The sequence below is a fragment of the Alosa sapidissima genome, chromosome 1, assembly GCF_018492685.1.
Source record: "Alosa sapidissima isolate fAloSap1 chromosome 1, fAloSap1.pri, whole genome shotgun sequence".
NCBI classification, from domain to species: domain Eukaryota; kingdom Metazoa; phylum Chordata; class Actinopteri; order Clupeiformes; family Clupeidae; genus Alosa; species Alosa sapidissima.
In genome coordinates this window covers 31,637,197-31,657,240 of record NC_055957.1, presented here as the reverse complement: position 1 = coordinate 31,657,240, position 20,044 = coordinate 31,637,197, and the positions used below count along the sequence as shown (strand labels likewise).

At 48.4% G+C, this 20,044-nt stretch overlaps 1 protein-coding gene across 1 annotated transcript in view; it reads right to left on the bottom strand.

Moving 5' to 3' along the window:
- Nucleotides 1-15,965, bottom strand: part of LOC121721017 (potassium/sodium hyperpolarization-activated cyclic nucleotide-gated channel 2-like) — a 72,349-nt gene extending 56,384 nt beyond the window's left edge. Inside the window, exons 1-2 of the mRNA XM_042107562.1 lie at nucleotides 14,766-15,965; nucleotides 10,507-10,930 (exon numbers count right to left, since the gene is read on the bottom strand). Coding sequence (XP_041963496.1) covers nucleotides 10,507-10,930; nucleotides 14,766-15,964 — 1,623 coding nt within the window. The 5' untranslated portion in view covers nucleotide 15,965. The remainder of the gene's footprint in view (nucleotides 1-10,506; nucleotides 10,931-14,765) is intronic.
- Between the last annotated feature and the right edge of the window lie 4,079 nt (nucleotides 15,966-20,044).

Here is a 20,044-nt window from a genome sequence, read left to right as displayed (position 1 = left end):
AGTTTCACTGCCACCCACCCACACATATCCACACACCCACCCACACATACATACATACACACACGTTTACCCTTCACACAATGTTTATCCTTTCTATAAGATAACCCAATGTAAAGTGGTGTAGGTTGTTCATGTGTGCCCATGTTGGCCTATAGAGAGGCTGTGAGTGTGTGTAAGGGGATCCGTCACTGGAGGCGTTTAACCTTGAGCCCTGTCTCAGGGGAACACTTCTAGAATGTTCCCAGAGAATGGATAGGACAAGCAAGCAGAGAGCCACCACATCCTATTGGCTGATTAACTGACCTGTGCCTGGATACAGGACAGGAGCATTACACAAGAGCACCCAGCTGACCGGTACACACACACGCACATCACACACACAAACAGACTTACACACACACACACACACACACATTCTCATACACACGCTCACACGTTCCCACATGCATGTTCACACACTTCACTCTGCACACTAGTAGAAGTTGCGCTGGCCCCTCTAAGCCATAAATCATCCTTACGTCTGCAGTAACACTCCTACATGGCTCCTCCATCCATCAGTGCAGCCGCACGTAATTACCCCCCCCCCCCCCCACACACACACACACACACACATATCTCACACACACACACACACACACACACACACACACAAACCGCCACCATCACCCAGCGCTCATCCAGGCTGGGGAAAAACTGAGAAATTCATTATAGCACAGCTGTCTCAACCTCTCCTCTTCACACACACACTCTCACACACACACACACACACACACGCACACTTTACACACATCCCCCTTTGAGCCTCTCAGGTCCTTTCTGTTCAGGATCCACATCTCAAAACACACACATCTCAACAATACACACACATCTCAAAACACACACATCCCAACAATATACACACACATTTCAAAACACGCACATCCCAACAATACACACACGCATCTCAAAACACGCACATCCCAAGAATACACACACGCATCTCAAAACACGCACATCCCAACAACACACACACACACACACACACACACACATCTCAAAACACGCACATCCCAACAACACACACACACACACATCTCAAAACACGCACATCCCAACAATACACACACACACATCTTAAAACACACTCATTTTGGGGCAGCCGTGGCCTACTGGTTAGGGCTTCGGACTTGTAAAAGGAGGGTTGCCAGTTCGAACCCCGACCAGTAGGAACGGCTGAAGTGCCCTTGAGCAAAGCACCTAACCCCTCACTGCAGGCAGCTCACTGCGTCGGGATTAGTTTGTGCTTCACTTCACTGTGTGCTGAGTGTGTTTCACTAATTCACGGATTGGGATAAATGCAGAGACCAAATTTCCCTCACGGGATCTAAAGAGTATATATACTTATACTTATCTCTCCTCCGATCATGGTCATGTCATCCTCACCCCATACTGTAATCCTTTCTCCAAACACAATCCCAAAAATACTCACTTATACTTACTTATACTCCCAAACACACTCCCAGTCCCAAAGACACTCCCACTCCCAAACACACTCTCAGTCCCAAACACACTCCCAAACACACTCCCAGTCCCAAACACACACATCAAACCAGTCCAAAACACACACATAGCAACAAACACACCGCAATGACCAACCAGTCTAAAATACACACGTCAACAAACATGTGTATGTGTGTGTGTGTGTTTGTAGGGGGGTTACAGAATGTGTGTATGTGTGTAGGGGCACTGAATTTGTGTGTGTGTGTGGGGGGGGGGCAGTGTGAGGGTAATTAGGTGTCAGGACCAACACCGGCAGAGTCAGTGACAGCTCCTCCCCCTAACAGTTCACAGCATACGGACCCAAAGCACACACACACACACACACACACTGAGAGAGAGAAAGAGAGAGAGAGAGAGAGGGAGTGGGAGGGAAGGAGAGATCCACACCACCCAGTCAGCTGCTAGCTTGCTAGGCCTGGCCTGTGGCTATTCAACCCCAGTTACAGTAAACATGCTAGTCTGCTCCGTCTGACTCAGACCACATTTCTTATGCAGCATTAACACACCCACACACACATACACAAAAAAACACACACACACACACACACAAACACAAACACAAACACAAACACACACACACACACGTGTGTGGACGGTCATGTGAATGGCTCATGTGTACAGCAGCTCTTTTCATATCAAGGGACTCTCCAGCAGTGGTCTTTTCCGTTATGTCCACTTATTGTCCAACCACAACCCAACTCCTGACCTCTAATACAACACTTGCAATCTACCCTACAATAACACTCTAGCCTACAGTAACAGGCTTGCCACTGTCAACTGCCCTCACCATCACTGAGTCTGCATGTGTGCACACTTAACATGCATGCGACCATTGTGATGCTGTTTGCATGGCGACCATTGTGATGCTGTTTGCATGGCTACATGCACACTGTGGGTGTGTTCGAAATGGGTAAAGTTGCTGCCTTTTAAGATATCTAACTAGGGAGTGAGGCAGCAAGTGCGGTTCGAAACCAAAAAAACAAATTCTGCTGCCTTCTAAGATATCTTAGAATTCCCAAATAACGGTCATTTTTGGAGGCAGCATCGATGCACACTTCATGCTCCCTCCTACCCATAATCCCTTGCGGCAACATCTGAAACAGCTGTGAAAGGTAAACAAACATGGCGGATGACATCGGTAATGGCTGCTGAATCTGTTTAAAATGTAATTTGTGTGACCTTATTTTGCTTAGATTTGTAGATTTGAGATGAGAAATAAACAATTTACTTTCCAGAGATTAGGAATCTAATTTAGATTCCAAAAATAATTCAGTGGAAATGCATGGATTCCAGTTTCTTCTAGTAGCAGCAACTGGAATCCATGCATTTCCACTAAATTATTTTTGGAATATGATCCCTTATCATACCTGTTCATTCTTACTCGTTGCTCGACTTATAGTGACTAAATTCAAGATGGCTGCAAACGCTAAACTTTGTGAAGATACTGTCTGTATAAATCGTCTTGTAAGTAAACTACCAGTGCTTTATCAAAGTTCTCAATGTCTCGTTTTAAATGTCAGGGCCCTCGGAAGTCTACCAATGAAGTGTAGAGATACATTGAGCCTCGTAAATGGGTGTAAAACAGTGATTTATTTGTATGGCTAGCCCGATGCCGAAGCACCACTATTGAAAAAGCTGTTGGTAGCATCGGCTAACTAGCGCCAGATTTTGGAGTGCAGGGGACAAGCCGAGATGGGCTATGAGACATACGTTCACACTCGGTATCATGTTTCAATACACTTTAGGTCAATATCACACCGGAATTCTCCTTTAAAATCAGGTGTAGCCTAATCCGAATCGTAGTTAAAACCATCAATTAGACAGCAGAATCAGTAGGGTACCAGTTCTATTCCATTGTACCAGGCCTACTGTATGTCAAAAGCAGGCTCGGATGAATCTGGGAAGGATTAAACACACGGTTTCCACACCGCGGTAATCAACAGTGATAATCATGATGTTTGAAATGAAAACAGTAATTATTATCGTCAACATTTTTATCGCGGTTTACCATTATACCGGTAATCGTTACATGTGCCCTGTAACAAGCATGCTGTCAAGGCATACAAATTCCTAAGTATGTAGCATGAGTGAACTTGTGCGTGCGTGCATGCAAGCGTGTGTGTGTGTGTGTGTGTGTGTGTGTGTGTGTGTGTGTGTGTGCTGAAGGCAGCCTCCTCCAACAAGCACATACAACCACATCATCCATTAAGAATGCACACGTGTAAATCAGTGGCCATACATGGCTAGGGGCCACACTGACACATCCTCTCAATGACACTGCTCCTTGCAGGTGTGCCTGTGCTCCTGTGGCTGAGGTGTGACAGTGGGAGGAAGGCTATGGCAGTGGCCTACAGTCTGGCAGCAGCACCATGTATAATTCATCTCTTAACATTTGCAGGGGTCAGGCAAAGTTAATGTGAGTCACTGAAAATGCCATAATTCATTCAGCCATTAGAATGGAATGGCTGCACTGTTCTTATCACTATGCACCCGACACGCGTGACCTTGAGCCTCATCCACACAGGGGATTACTCTGGACCGCATCGGAACCAGATCTGAACTGTGTCTAAACCAGATCTGAACAGCGTCTAAACCAGATCTGAACTGCGTCTAAATCAGATCTGAACTGCATCTATCTGGATTGTATTTTTGCCCACATCAGAAGCAGACTGGTAGAACTCAACTGAGGTCTGAGTGGGCCTTACCAGTGCTGCACGCTGCCCACACGTTTCACACATTGTACACACATACTGTACAGTACAAGTGTGCACAGGGACACAGAGGGATTGCTTTCCTGGTCACAAAGCCCTAACACGTAGCAGGTGAACACTGGCCTTGGTGAGCTAGCCCTGCAGTATCACTCCTTACTGTAGCTCTTTTGAACTGACTAAGAAGACCTTCATAAAATGTTATAATCATATAATCGCAAATGGCTTCAGGAGACTGTTCTTTCTGATCTGGCTCTTCATTTCATGGTTATCTCTGAGTGTGTCTGTGTGTGTCTGTGTGTGAGAGATAGAGAGAAAAAGACAGTGTGAGCATCCTTGTGTGTGTTGCCAGGCTCATCAATGATAAATCAAATGAGCCTGGCAGCAGTGCACTGAAGGCCTTGGCTCTGTCGCTCTCTTCACACTCCTCTCCACCCTTCTCTCCACCTCCACACTCCTCTCCAACCTCACAGCAGATGGCTCCTCCCATGCTGTCTCCTCTGTCCTCCTCTGTGTGATGTGACTGCCCCTCTGTAAGCTGTATACACTGTCCATACTGTATGTGTCATCTTTGCGTACCTCCCTCCTGTGCCTCTCTATGCTGATAGTCCCTGTTCTCCTCCCTGATAGTCCCTGTTCTCCTCCCTGATAGTCCCTGTACTCCTTCCTGATAGTCCCTGTTCTTCTCCCTGATCGTCCCTGTACTCCTTCCTGATAGTCCCTATTCTTCTCCCTGATCGTCCCTGTTCTTCTCTTCTCTTCTCCTCCCTCCTGTGCCTCTCTATGCTCCAATAGTCCTTGATATTCTCCTCCTTCATTTTCCTGTCCCTCCTGTCTCCCTTTCCCTCCTCCAGCCATGACAGCGCTATTTGCTTGTCCCTCATTGGCTCCAGCGGTACTCCAGCGGTTCTGTTCCATACGCGGCCGCTCGTCTCTCTTCACCCCTTTAATTAATCCGCTTTTCCTTCCGGCCGCCGGTGGCTGGCTGGGACCGGAGCGTCCGCGGCCGCAGCAGGGCGCCTTGCTTAAGTAAACGCCCGTTAGGCTAATCTTTCCTGCCGCAAATGGGGCTTTGGATTGACATGGAGAACTGGAGGAGCTGAGAAAACATAATGACAACGGATTAGCTCAGGGTTCGAGCAATTACAGCCGCCCAGATCTGTACTGGTACAGTGAGAGGAGAGGGGGGCATGATAAAGAAATAAAGGACAAGAAAAAAACAAATTCTTGTGAGGTTTCTGAGATGTTTCCAAACAGATGTTTAGTGGTGATGCCGTGTCATCAGACATTCCCATCTCTTTAGTTTTTGAGTTCCTCGCTACATCCCCATCATACCCAGGTGTTCCTCACAGTCTGGAGGTAAATCAGCTTTAGTGTAATTTCTGCATTGAGCACGGCCCCTCCACATCAGGTAATTGAGTTAATGTTCATGACAGGGATTGCCGTGGTTACAGAAACCGGCGGTGACTTGAGTGGTTAAATTAGGTTTGTGGAGGCGCGGCGTCCTCAGGAAAAAGCGGCACTAATAAAATCATGTCTGTGGCGCGCTGACAGAGAGCATGCGCAGGCGATCAGCACCAAGGACAGCGGCTCTGCTCCGCTCTGCACAGCACAGCTGTACACTGCTCGGGTGACGCGCTCGCACCACAGCGGGCGGCATTCTCTCATATCTCACCATCTCTCGCCATCACTTCTGCTGACTCACACAGCTGTTGCACGCAGGATCCTGTCATGTTACTAATCAAAATGGAGTGCTTTGAACACAAAAGACAAACAAAATATAAATCCTATGTCACTGAGATCCAGCTCTCACTGTTCAGAAGGACAGACACTGCTGTGCTGTTTTTGGAGTCGCAGCTTTCTAATAAGCAGAGCTTCTGTTAATAGTGCCCCCACCAGCACTTACCACCGGGATGGTCATCCATCAACAAAGCATAGCTGACCGGCCACACTCAACCCTGACCTCACTTGATTTTTGAGGCAGCAAATCTCATCTATTTATTTCTCTCTCTCTCTCTCTCTCTCTCTCTCTCTCTCTCTCTCTCTCTCTCTCTCTCTCTCTCTTTCTCTTTCTCTCATCTTTTGCCCATAAGTCGTGTTCTCAAAAAAGCAATTACACAAAGGTCAGTGCAAAATGCTGCGGCCTGAATGAAGGCCAGTGCGTGCCAGCGCGTGCCAGCGCGTGCCAGTCGGGTACAAAGCGGCTTCATCACGAGAGCAGAACTCCTCAAGTCAGCACAATACGTCCGACGAGTCACGCCGCAAAGGCAGGGGGTACAGGGACACTGGCCAGCAAACCGGCCAGACACAGTGAATGTGCCGTTGATCAGCCCGCACAAACTGAACTGAGAGATTAACGTAAACCTTCTATACACAGCTAGGAGTTCTAATACATTAGCATACTGTGGGTGATCGAGTAAGTCATAGCTAATGACTCTGATTATGACTTATTAGGCGTTGATGGGTCTAAATGGCTGTGGCTCCGGCTGACTCTGTTGGTGGCGTTGGTATGACTGCTCTGCCTTTGGCTGCCTAATTGAAAAGAATGTGTTTGTTCTTGTGCCGTGCCGAGGTTGGGCTCTTATCGGGCGCGCCTAAACAGATTCGGGACGGGTGGGGGGGAGGGCGCCCGCCACTGGAGGACGCGTCTGATGTCCATGTGATAGCAGCGGACTTTATGGAGTCATATGGACTACTATACAAATAAGATTAAACAATCAATATGTCCTTTTTAAAGAATAAATACATTAATAAAGTAATAGCAAGGACATGCCATGACAAACACAACAAAGAGACAAAGAGAGGTCTAAGAGCACTTTAAAGGGCATGGCCACCACATCAGCTCTCAGCAGAGGAGAGGACACACAAAGACATTTGAATCTACTGACACAGTCCAGAGCAACGTGTAGTACTGGCCAAATAGTTCAGAATATGAACTGCCCTCAGAAAGTGACAGTTTGTGACAGCAGTCAATCAAAAGCTGGCGAGGCCTCTTGTTTGGCCGAGTCAATCACGACAGCTTTCCGAATCCAAACACGCTGTCCTAGCGAATCGCATCAGCGTTACGGAATCTCCCTCCTGGACATTTATCTGCCCCCCCCCACCCCCCACTCTCAGTCTGACAGACAGGCCCGACCCCGTGTGTGTTTATCTGTCTGGGCTTAAACCACTGCCTGCCCACATGTCTGGCGGGGGTCAACCCCTTTACTTTCAACCAATCATCCGTTTGCCCTCTAAGGGCCCCCTGCCCCTTATTCTCCCCAGCTGTCAATCATCCACTGCCCCTGTCCAATCAGAGGATGTGTTTGAGTGACAGGAAGTGAGATAGTCGCACCCCTGTTGTCCTGCTCTCATCAGTATGAAGATGCCATCAGCAGATGCAGTGATCCATCTTGTATGTGTGTGTGTGTGTGTATGTGCTTATTGGAGAATCGCTCGAAGCAGGGTGGACACATGGCATGGGACAGTGATCTGTTGTGTGTTGTGTGTGTGTGCGTGTGTGTGTCTGTGCATGTGCGTGTGTGTGTGTGTGTGTATGTATGCATGTGTGCGTGCTTGCTTGCGTGCGTAGTACAGTGATATCCATCATGAAAAGGCTCCTGTCTCCTGACCCTGAAGAGGAGGCGTAACCTGTTCAATATGTGTGGACGATGTGTCGATACATCAGACTAGAGGCTGACTGACTGAGCTGATGATTGAGGTTCACACACATGCTGCTCTGATCACTGGCAGGGACTACAGAGCCGCCTTGACACCTCACACAGCCTCTCATGCCACTGAGCACAGACAGGGGCTTATTATGGAAGAGAAACAGCCTTCCTCAGCCACGTATACACTAAACCCGCACCAGACCAGGGCCAGGTCAGCACCAGTTCAAGGCCAGACCAGAGCTAGATCAGGACCAGACCACGGGCTAGGCCAGAGCACTAGAACACTTACAGGAGAGCCATTCAAGAACACTTACAGCACAGCCATTCTAGAGCACTTATAGCAGAGCCATTCTAGAACACTCACAGCAGAGCCACTCTAGAACACTTACAGCAGAGCCATTCAAGAACACTTACAGCACAGCCATTCTAGAGCACTTATAGCAGAGCCATTCTAGAACACTTACAGCAGAGTCATTCTAGAGCACTTAAAGCAGAGCCCTTACAAAAATCCTTCTGGCTCCAGATTCTAGAACACTTACAGCAGAGCCATTCTAGAGCACTTACAGCAGAGCCATTCTAGAGCACTTACAGCAGAGCCATTCTAGAACACTCACAGCAGAGCCACTCTAGAACACTTACAGCAGAGCCATTCAAGAACACTTACAGCACAGCCATTCTAGAGCACTTATAGCAGAGCCATTCTAGAACACTTACAGCAGAGTCATTCTAGAGCACTTAAAGCAGAGCCCTTACAAAAATCCTTCTGGCTCCAGATTCTAGAACACTTACAGCAGAGCCATTCTAGAGCACTTACAGCAGAGCCATTCTAGAGCACTTACAGCAGAGCCATTCTAGAGTAGTCTGGCACATGAGGTGTCCTGTTTGGAGGCTCTGTGATGCCTAGTTGCCCTGAGCTTCCGTGCTGAACCCCACCACTGCGCTCTGACGCACGTGAGGCTGGCGCTGATGTGGGCTGGCAGCCTTGAACACTGGGGGGAATGAAAACCAGCGACGGGCAAACAGCACTGAGTCAGACAGCAGCCAAGCTGAGCCGGAGATGTGGACCGGGTCTGGGCCAGACTCAAGCCAGCTGTGTCAGGGTTCCTCTCAGTTTGCTACACAATACTACACACACATACTAGTACACCTATACTACACTCTCACACACACATTTTTGCTGCCTCTTGCATGGAGCCTCTCACGGGGCCCTTATCTGGCTCTGATCTGGCTCTGATATGGCTCTAATGCTGCTCTGATCTGGCTCTGGTCTGGCTCTGGTCTGATTGTGATCCGGACCGGCTCTGATTAGACAGCTGTTGGCATAAGAGTCTTTGAGTTGTGTTTGTGTCCTGCCTGAGCTCATCATCCCCTGCCGCTCTATTAGCAAATGTGCGGGCTGAAAAACAACACAAAGGTACAACAAGCATATGGCCCATAATCCTTTAGTGATCCGCCTCCACACAAAGCAAACGCTGAGCCCATGCCAAACACTCAGTCCATACCCGCACTGACTGACTGGCTGAGGCATAGGAGTCTGTGGGGCAATTATGACAACCCTGGCAGCTGTGTGAGAGACCAGTACTAGACCCTACGCCTGCCCTGAGCTCGCTCTCTTACACGATCAGCCTCCAGAGAATGTGCCAGATCTCCTCGTAAAACTCAAACTGCATCTACACTCCTCATTTTACACCGATTTTCTTTATGCATGAGGCTTATTAGTGCCAAATATCCCTAAGTGCACTTAAAAGACAAGTTCTGAGGGATAGCAGCCTTATTTGGGTCTAAAGAAAGATATTTAGAACCACTGGGAAAAGTTCCGGTGAGAGCCCAAATGTTCTAACAAGCATCAAGAGAATTATAGCTCTTCATGATCACAGGCAGCTTTACCCTGGACTTAACACCAAAACAAAGGCAGGCTGCTCCCCATGGGTGCTCATCAGTAGACTTAGAGTGTATGGGGGAGAGGCTTCTGAAAGCAGGAGCTTTTCATCAGTGGCCAAACTGAACACTCATCTCATCTATTACAGTAACAATCCAGACTTTTAATGATCCACGTCTCTCGTCATCTTCCAACAACCTGACTGTAGCCCCAAGATGCACTGTAACACACACAGACACACGCACACACACACGCATATTATTATTTCTTTAGTCGTTTTCTAATAACCTGACTGTAGCCCCAGGATGCACTGTATAGTAGAGTGTGGGGGGGGGGGGGGCTTTTCCCAGATATCTAGGGGGTGCTAATTTCTGTACAGAGCATACACACACACACACACACACACACACACACATTATTACTTTTTCGATTCTCTCTCTCTTATCTCTCTTCTTACACACAATCACAAGCACACACACACATCTCCCACAACGTCCCAAGGATCTGTGTTGCACATGAGTCTGGGAAGCTTGAGCAGGTGAAGCGCAACGTAACACACACATATAAACACACGCAAGCACGCGCACAGACACACACACACACACACACACCTGTCTCACCTCCTCCCACTGGTGGATGTAGCATATGAGCCAGGACAGGTGCAGCAGGTGCAGTACACACACACGCACACACACACACACGCACAAACGCACACACACAGATGTCTCACCTCCTCCCACTGGTGGATGTAGCGTATGAGGCGGGACAGGCGCAGCAGACGCAGCAGGCTGAGGATCTTGGTGAAGCGGACGATGCGGAGGGCGCGTGCCGTCTTGTACACCTCGGAGTCGATGCCCTTCTCCACGATGAGGAAGATATAATCCACAGGGATGGACGAGACAAAGTCCACAATGAACCAGGTCTTCAGGTAGCGCATCTTGATGGTCTTGGGGTCCAGGATGATGTCGGAGTTGTCCTCCATGATGATGCCGGTGCGGAAGTTGAGCACCAGGTCCATGAGGAAGAAGGTGTCAGAGACCACATTGAAGATGATCCAGGGCGTGGTGGTCTCGTCCTTGAAGAAGGTGATGCCCACGGGGATGATGATCAGGTTGCCCACCATGAACAGCAGCATGGTGAAGTCCCAGTAGAACCTGACCGGGAGGTGGGAGAAGAGAGGAGATCAGAGGAGGAGAAGAGAGAAAGAGGAAGGGGAGGGAGGAGAGAAGGAGGGGGGGATGAGGAGAAGAGGGAAGAGGAGAGGAGGGGATATGAGAGAGGAGAAGAGAGGAGGGGGACACAGAGGACCACAGTAGAGGAGGAGAAAATAAGAGGAGAAAGGAGTGGAGTGATTAAGAGAGGAGGGGAAAGAGAGGGGGGGGGAGTGAGAAAGAAAGGATGTATGGAGAAGAAACAGAGAGAGAGTGACCAGGGTGTGATGAGAAGATGGATGGTTGGAAAGCAGGGTGATAAGAGAGAAGGGAAGGATGCATGGCAGCCAGCCAGAGAGGGGTGACGTGGGAATGGGGTGAGTGAGTGAGATCACACAGGAGAGATAGAAAGAAAGGATGTGTGAAAGAGAGACGGTGTGCATAGAACATAATGGGGGTGTCCAAGAGGCACGTGGGTGAAGTAAGAACAGAAGAAGAGGAGGGAAGAAAGAGACAAAAAAGAGAAGAAAGATGGGATACAGACAGAAGAGAATAGAGAAGAAGAGAAGAGAAGGGGGAGAGAAGAGAAGACAGGAGTAGATGAGGGAAAAAAGAGAAGAAATATATGTGTGAAAGAGAGAGAGAGGGTTGAGTGGGGGAGAGGGAGAAGGGTAAAAGGGAGAGTGTGAGTCATGGGGGGAAGGGAGGTAGGTGGGGGAGGGTTGAGATGGATAATACAGACACAGGAGAGATGAGAGAGAGAGAGAGAGAGAGAAATAAAGGAGAGAGAGATGACAACACAACATGAGAGAGAGGGAGGGAGAGATGTGTGAAAGAGAGAGTGGGAGAGGAGTGATGGGAGAGAGGGATGATGGAGGACATGGGTGATGAAAGGAGGAGAGAGTGTGAGGGCAAAGAAGGGGACAGAGAGAATGATGATGGAGGAGAGAGAGAGAGAGTGAGAGAGACAAAGAGGAAGGAATGTGAGGGGGAGGAGAGAGGAGGAAATGGAGAGAAGAGAAAGAAAGGAAGAGAAAGAGAGAGAGAAGGGAAGGAATGTGTGAATATAGGAGAGAATTAAGTGATATGAGGAAAGGAGCACAAAGAAAGAGAGAAATGGAGGGAGACACACATTAAGCCCTTACAGAAACAAGGTTGAGAACTGCTGACTGATCTGGCCCTAAACTGGAACTAACCTAGCCCTGATATGGCTCTGATCTGGCCCTGAACTGGAACTGATCTGGCCCTGAACTGGAACTAACCTGGCCCTTAACTGGAACGAACCTGGCTCTGAACTGGCCTACCCCGATGCACTCCAAGATGAGCAGCAGCAGGCCTGAAGCCAGGGCTCAGCCGGGGTAAAGACTGTACGGCTCTGTGGGCCACTCCACTTCTGGCCCTGAGCCTTCACAACTGACAGATGACAGCCCAAACAACACTGCGAGAGACAATAACTCAGACAAGGTGTAGGCCTATCGTATTTATTTTCCGGCACATTTATGGCTTGCACAACCCTGCTTGAGTGCCTGACATATATGTATTTGTTTATTTATCAATTTATACATTTATTAAGAAAATATCCAGAACAAGAAAATGGTTGTACTGTAAGTGAAGTCAGCTAAATCTTGAAAGACGTGATATAGTGATTGACCGTGTCCATTCACTCTCTAAAAAGGCTTGCTTTACTGTTGAAAAGAGGGGTCTGATTGCGCATAGCACAAAACATTCCTCGTCGTCTTCCTTATTTGAAAACAAGCCGGAAACCTTATATGACCCTCCCTAGAAGGAAATGTGCAAAACAAGCCTGTGTCAGTGACAATACCCCCTCGCCTCAACTCGTACATCTCTCTGGACGAACTCTGCAGTTATATATGGAGATAAAGTGCCCTATCCGGAGAAAAGAATGGGCGCCCGCGCGCCGAATACCGCAGGTAGAAACTCAAGGTCACGTCTCCGGCGCGAGGTGCACTGCTGCTGAGTCATAGCCTATCGCTGACTGATGCAACGAACTCCCGAAGCGCGTGGCAGATGCAGCCAAACACGCAAACAATTAGATGCAACGTCGTCTTTCACATGGTGTACTGTTTAAGCGTATTAATGTGGCTTGGTTAAAACACACACACACGTGGACAAAGGACACTGCTGGGCTTTACGTAGGGTGCTACGTCGTATGATGATGCTGCTGACTATGCGGTTAACGAGCGTGGCCCTCGGCTAACTACTGTGTGGTGTCCGCCCGCGAGTGGGCTAACAACACTCTGACGCATTCTATATAATAAGCTCCTTCAAATGGCAAAAAACATCCTGTCCGGTTTGTTGACAATAAAACAAAACGTCTGACTGCTCATCGAACATGCAATTATGAACGCATGGCAAAACATTACGAGCGACCAACACTAGTTGCCCATGGAACTCTCTCTCTCTCTGTCACACACACACACACACACACACACACACACACACACACATATAGAACAGATTAGAACAATATGAACTGAAGGGGACATCTGACTGTGGTCAAACTGTTTAACTCAGTCATGTACAGACAATAGCCTATGGTGAGCTGGTATTGTGATAAAAATAGTACGAAAAGAGTGTAGGCTACGCGGTCCATAAATCTGGGCAGTTTGCGTTGCCTGAGGTCGTTGGCGCTGTCCGCGTCTGTGGTGCTGAAATCAGGTAGCCTGCCGACCAGCCACACCTGACGAACTGCTGGTAATGCTCTCTAAACGTCTACGAAAGCTCCCGCCGCGCTGAGATTCAGCACAGCCTCACACAACTTGTAAACTGTACACACGCGCCCCGTCGCAGTTATAATTGTCTACCGTATCTTATTGTCTGACGGCGACATGTACATCTATTTTTTATATTCAGGAGGCTAAAACGATTAAAGACAAATCGAACACAGTCTATTGAATTGCCCGACTTAAAGCTCTCAGGATCGAGCGACTGGAGCCCCTCGTGGAAATAACCATTTAGCTGGTAGCCTTAACACACTTGGCTCAAGGTGACTTTAGCCGACAGAAGCGAGCACATCCTCCACCATTCGACACGGGATGCGCAGCGAGGTTCTTCACATAATAATGTCGATCGCACGTGTTACTCTGTGACACTGTATTGATGGGACGATTTTGAGGGGTATGAGATTGTATTCTTGACAGATTAGCTTTTTTGAGAGAGAGGAAGATACATCGACCATAAATGAATACACTTCAGCATCAGTCTTAAGGAATGGCTATAAGCGGCTGTCGACCATGCAAAGTAGCCTGACTCCGAGAGAAGCAAGGAGGTGGGGGCATAACATTTTAGACATTACATGCAACTGAGGGCAGTCGACCTTCGGATGAACAGCTTAACGTATGCTGTCATCTGCATTAACACCGACATAAATGTCCGCGTGCTGAGTACTACTGAGTCTGAACTGAAGCACCTTACATACTGCTGCTGAGGCGTCTCGACCTATGAGCTCTTTGACAGGCACCCTTTCTCCCATGTTTTCCTGAGCTGTCGTTGTCTATGCAGCTGCCTGCTTTTCTCTTTCTGCCTCTTTGTTGTCTTATTAGTGAGCAACAGAAATGAGCGAGTGCAACTTCTTAACTGGGGCTGCATGGCCGTGGGGATGGGAAAGGAGGAGTTAGCACTACCCAGCCCCTACTTCTCGGTAGCCTAGGTCAAGTATGGGTACCCTAGCCTAAAACTCAACGCCATCTCACTCACACAACAGCGCAACACACCAAACTTGTTGATGAGCTCGAACATGCTCAGACCCAAACATAACTTCCTCTGGCTCTAGGTGATGAGTAGGCTATGACAGGAGTGTAGCGCATTCGAGGCTTACCTGAAGTCACTGTACGGGTGAATAATCCAGTTCCCCGCCGACTTGACTCGCTCCTGTTCCCTCTCCACCGCCTTTTGGCTTCCATACATGCGCAAGGAGAATTTGTTAACTCCTGGCTGTAGCATACTACTGAACTGGCGCTGCATGAAACTCGCCTGGCTGCCCCCAGCGTCGGTGTCCTCCGCGGCCGCCGCCACGATCGCCGGTCCATCCTCTGTCTTTTGGAAGGTAACGGAATTCCGCGGCTGCTGGGCCCCGGGGTGCGTTGCGCCGTGCACCGATGACGAGGCTTTCCGGCTGGGCGCGTTAGAGAAGGAGACTTTCGAGTCCTTTTTCTCAGGCACCCCACCGGAGACCGGGGTGTTGCCTCCGGCCGTGTCGCCCCCGTGGCCCAGCGTCAAAGACCCGACAGGTGTGGTCATCCCGTCCATGCTGGCAGTGCTGGAGTTACAGACGCCGGGCTTGCTGCCGTCCTCCGCCCGGCCCTGCTTGTCCGGCTTGGACATGATTGAACGGAGGCTCCCAGTCCCGGAGTCCCTCCGGCATTCCCCGTTTTTGTTGCATTTCATGCTGGAGGCTAGACCCGTGCTGGTGCTTCCATCACCTGGAGCATGCGTCGCCTCTACCGTGACCGCTACTACGGTAGTGTTCGCTCGCCCGTCCCCGCTTCTGACGGGCTCGTTTCGCGGGGCAGCATGTCCCGCCTGGCACGTCGTCGGAGCTGCAGACGGTTTGGTTGCTACGGCGGCGTCGGAGGAAGTGGCTGCTTGCTCCCCTTGCGCAGAAGGCAGCTCGTTGATGCTGGACCTCTTACGCGCCGTAGACGCGGCTCCCCCTCCTGGCGTAAAGTTTTTCATCCGGATGCTGCCTCCTCCACCTCCTCCACCACCGCCGCTGCTGCTGCCACCGGCTCGGCGCAGTCGCGGGTGCTGAAACTTCGACTCTTCTTCTCCATCGTCCGCCTCATCCATGCTGGCGTGATTTGCTGCGCCAAACTTAAATCTCTGGGCGGCTTGACCCCCTTTGTCTTCCGCCTTGGACTCCACGCAACTCTTGCTACTACTGCTGCTACTTGTGCAGTTGTTGCCAGAGACGCCCGGTGCTCCGAACCGGGAGAATCCACCACCACTGGCCCCTTTCTTTCTCATGGGAACATCGGACACCGGCGAAATGTCATTGCTGTCCATGATATTGGGCATATCAAATTTTGCCTCCAATTATCTTTGCAGGAAACCAATCAGGGAGAAGGGAGGAAAACCAGAGAAGGAGTGAGAGGGAGGGAGGGAGAGAAAGAGAGGTAGAGAGCCACAGAGAGAGAGAGAGAGAGAGAGAAACAGAGAGATACGTGACTTCTTTGCAAACTACGATCTCCAGCTTTCTCTTCCTACAATGCACAACAATTGCTGAAATTACTGCCTGCACTTTGAACGCCGTTAAGCGCAATCTCAATTAACCTACATTATGAAAACACCTCTGCACCGGATGACCTCTGGTAAGGTAGCCTAATCTGTGCGAGCATGCAGGACCGGTGCTATTATTGCATGAAGCGCCCCTCTAAAGGAATTGGGCTTATGCATTTTCTAACGTGGTAGCTTGTGTCAAAAGACTCGTATTAGCACAGGGGAACACAGTCGCACTGATACGCAGTTATTGTAGCAGGTACAATGATGTCATTTTCATAGAGGGTGTTTTCAATGACAATTTCTCCTCAGTGATGTCAGTCACATCACACGCTGAAGCAGCGCCATCTAGCGTTTAAACGCCAGCCCCATACAGAGCAAGAGTCTTCGACAAACTGTGAGGTCAAGCAACACCTAAGACCTGTTGAATAGCATCAGTTTGGGATGACACAGTATCGTCACAGGAATATATGTCTGTATATAATGTTAGTTATATTCACTTGATCCTGCTCAGACTACTACTTACTTCTTACTCCTTACTCCTCAGACTCCTAAGTCATGAACACAGCTGTGCAGGATGTCATGTAAGGGTGAATGGTGTATTTGTTTGTTGCCATGGATAACCTGTGTACTAAAAGAGACTGATTAAAATAAGACTGATGACAAAGGACATTTAAGTCCTCTGTTGTGCTGTGCTAACTCACTGCCAATGGCTAGCAGCACCGACATAATGGGACATTCCTCAGCAACAAGGCAGAGGAGTGAATAAGTTACTGGTAGCCTACTGTCTATAAAGATGGGATGAAAAATACCCTTCGGAAGTGATTCACAGCGGCCATGATCTTTTAATAAATAACTTTGTTCAGTTTATCAAGGTGTTCGCCATGGAAGAGGTCAAAGTCATCTAACCTGTGCAGTGGAAACATGAAACAACTATTTTATTTTATTTTTTTCTTTCTTATGAATCACACATTTTTTAGGTAGCTCACTTATCATAACACTAACTTGCTGTCCATGACAGAATGAGTTATTGAATGAGGGTATGAGCATAATGAGAAGATGAGAGTGATCAAAAGTCGAGGTAGCACTTCCAGCACCCCCCACCCCCTCCTCCATGAAGCACCTGTGTGTGTGTGTGTGTGTGTGTGTGTGGGGTTGGCTGGTGTGGGGTCGGCTCCAGAACTGAAGGGGCCGGGGGCCGGTAGCCTACCTGCAGAAGTAGGCAGCCTGTGCCAATGACAGCGGAAGGTTGCAGAAGCCTCTGAGATGATCCGCTAACGTCTCGCGCTCTCTCTCTCGCCGGGGAGGAGGATGAGAGGAGAGGGCATTCCTCCTCCTCTCGCTCCTCTCCTCTCGGTCTCTGTCCCTCTCTGTCTTGTGCACCTTCAGCTGAGCAGGATGGAGCAGAGTCGCAAAAAAACCTTGACAGCACAGCCCCAGATCCAGTCCCTCTATCTCTCTCCCTCTAACTCTCTCTCTCTCTCTGCAGTAGCGGCTGCTGCTTGCCGGCTGCTGTCTCTTCCTGGTATGACACACAGGAGTTTGATGATGATGATGATGATGATGCTCTCTGCCTCATTTGCATTAAAGGTTCCGAGTTCCAGCCGGAGCTTGCTGTCTATCTCATGATTGGCTAAGAGCCAGCCCGTGGACCATCCTCTCCTCCTCTCTCTGTCCTCGTCTCTCTCTCCTCCTCTCTTCATCATCCTCTCTCTGTTCCTCCCCCCCTATACTTCGCTCTCTTTCCTCCTCCCAGCTCTCCTTTCTCCTCTCTCTCCTCCTCAGCCCATCAGAGAGCGTCTCTCATGCCCCAGGTCTGCCACTGACCCACTCACTCACTAGCCACACACCTGGCTGTAGCATAGGGGAAAAATCAAAGAGGAGGAGCGCTAGCCACACACCTGGCTGTAGCATAGGGGAAATCAAAGAGGAGGAGGTGAAGGAGGAGGTGACTCCCTAAAATAGCACATGCATCTGAAGAGTCAGTGATTCCAGGCTACAGTAATGAAACACAACAACCTTAAAAAAGATGGCACACAAGATGACAAAAGCAAGCACCGGTGTCCAAGATGATTTCTTACTTATTTATTTGGCTGATGCTTTTATCCAAAGCAACTTACATTTAAGTCAATTATTTAAGGGCCAGTCTCCCCAGAGCAATTCAGGATTGAGTGCCTTGCTCAAGGGTACTGAACCCAGAACTGTGCAGGTTACTAGCCCAGCCCACTCTACCGACACCCCTATTTCAGGTCCCTTAGTAGGGGGAAAATCTCCTTCAACCTGTCCAACATCTCTATGTGTCAGAGGATGGGTAAGAAGCAGCTGTGGGTTTGACTGGAGAGCTGTGGGTTTGACTGTAATGAGTCTCAACAGGACTTCTGCCCTCGGTCTAGCCACAGCAGCCGGCCCTGTAAGCCACACACACATGTGGCAGTATCACTCACCAACACAAAGCATCACTTCCATACAGTATAAACTGGCTCTTATGTAAAGCAATCATGTGACCGGTGTTTGGCTGGTGTCATGGTTTTATGTAAAGCTATCATGATAGGTGTTTGGCTGGTGTCATGGTGTGGGGGCAACACCCACACAGGAATGGATCAAAAATACCTCAAAATATAAAATACCCTCATTTGAAGTGTCTCAAAATAAATTACAAGTTACAGTAACAAAATACAGTAGCCACACCATGTATCAAAGTAAAATACTGTATTTTTATATTTTCAAAATCTTTAAAGGGAACATGAAATTACTTCCTACAAACCTTCCATATCTGTTTGTTTAATCTAGTCCTTCCTCAGTACAGATTAAGTGGGCAATGTTTGAGAGCAACAGCTTTTCTCTGCCTACGACATGCCATAAATCTAACAGATCAACTATGCTGACCCGCCTGTTACATCTTGTAGCCTAAATACTGTATCAGAGATGTACTCAAAGTCACAAGCTTAAAGCAACTCAAAGCAGTTCTACTACCTTGAAATTCACTTCAAACTCATGGTACACTGGCATATAATATGGAGAATAAATTACCTGACATTGTCAGTGCATGCCCGGAATGCTTGATATTGCTTTAGGTGATACATGGGGCAACTTTTTGAGCAGGGCAACCACATAACCAGTTCCATGTGTTCCGATTGGATAATCATGTTAATTAGCCTATTGATGATTAAAGTTCTCAAGAAAAACAATTTGCCCAATATCAAAGGGAACATGCCAGAACAATAATACTCAGTAACATTGCCCAGCAACATTGCTCAGAAAGGTGCCTTGTGTACCATCAGCTTTGGAGGACGCACACCACAGTCAAAGCTGTTCAAAAGTTCTACCAAAAACAGGGAGGCAAACTTATAAGTGTGGGTGAACAAGTAACTATGTGGTTGAGTGAGTGTGGGTTGGTGTGAGAGAGGGAGTGTTGTGTGTGTGTGAACAACCTACATGTTATTCATCTTGCACTGGATCATCTTCTTAAAATTCAAAATTCTGATCACAAGTCTGGGCAAATTACTGTCAGCACCAGTCCGAGGCTATGTTCATTGTTTTGCACTAAATGTATTGGTTTTACCAAAAATATTTGCCAGTATTTTTAAACTACATAAATACACACCTATAAAGTAGAAAGTAAAATTTTCTTCAACCCAATAAAATACAAATGACAAAATACTACTTTGTATTTGAAATACAGTACATATTAAACACATTTCATAAATACTGCCCATCCCTGTACCCCCAGAAAAAATAACTACACACCCTCAGAGGCCACTAGAGGTCCAGTCCGCAATTCTTATCCAATCCACATTTTGTGAAATTCAGCAAATGGCTCCTAACTGAGTGTGCTGTCAATGGGAACGTTTCTGACTCGGGCCGAGACACATTATTCCA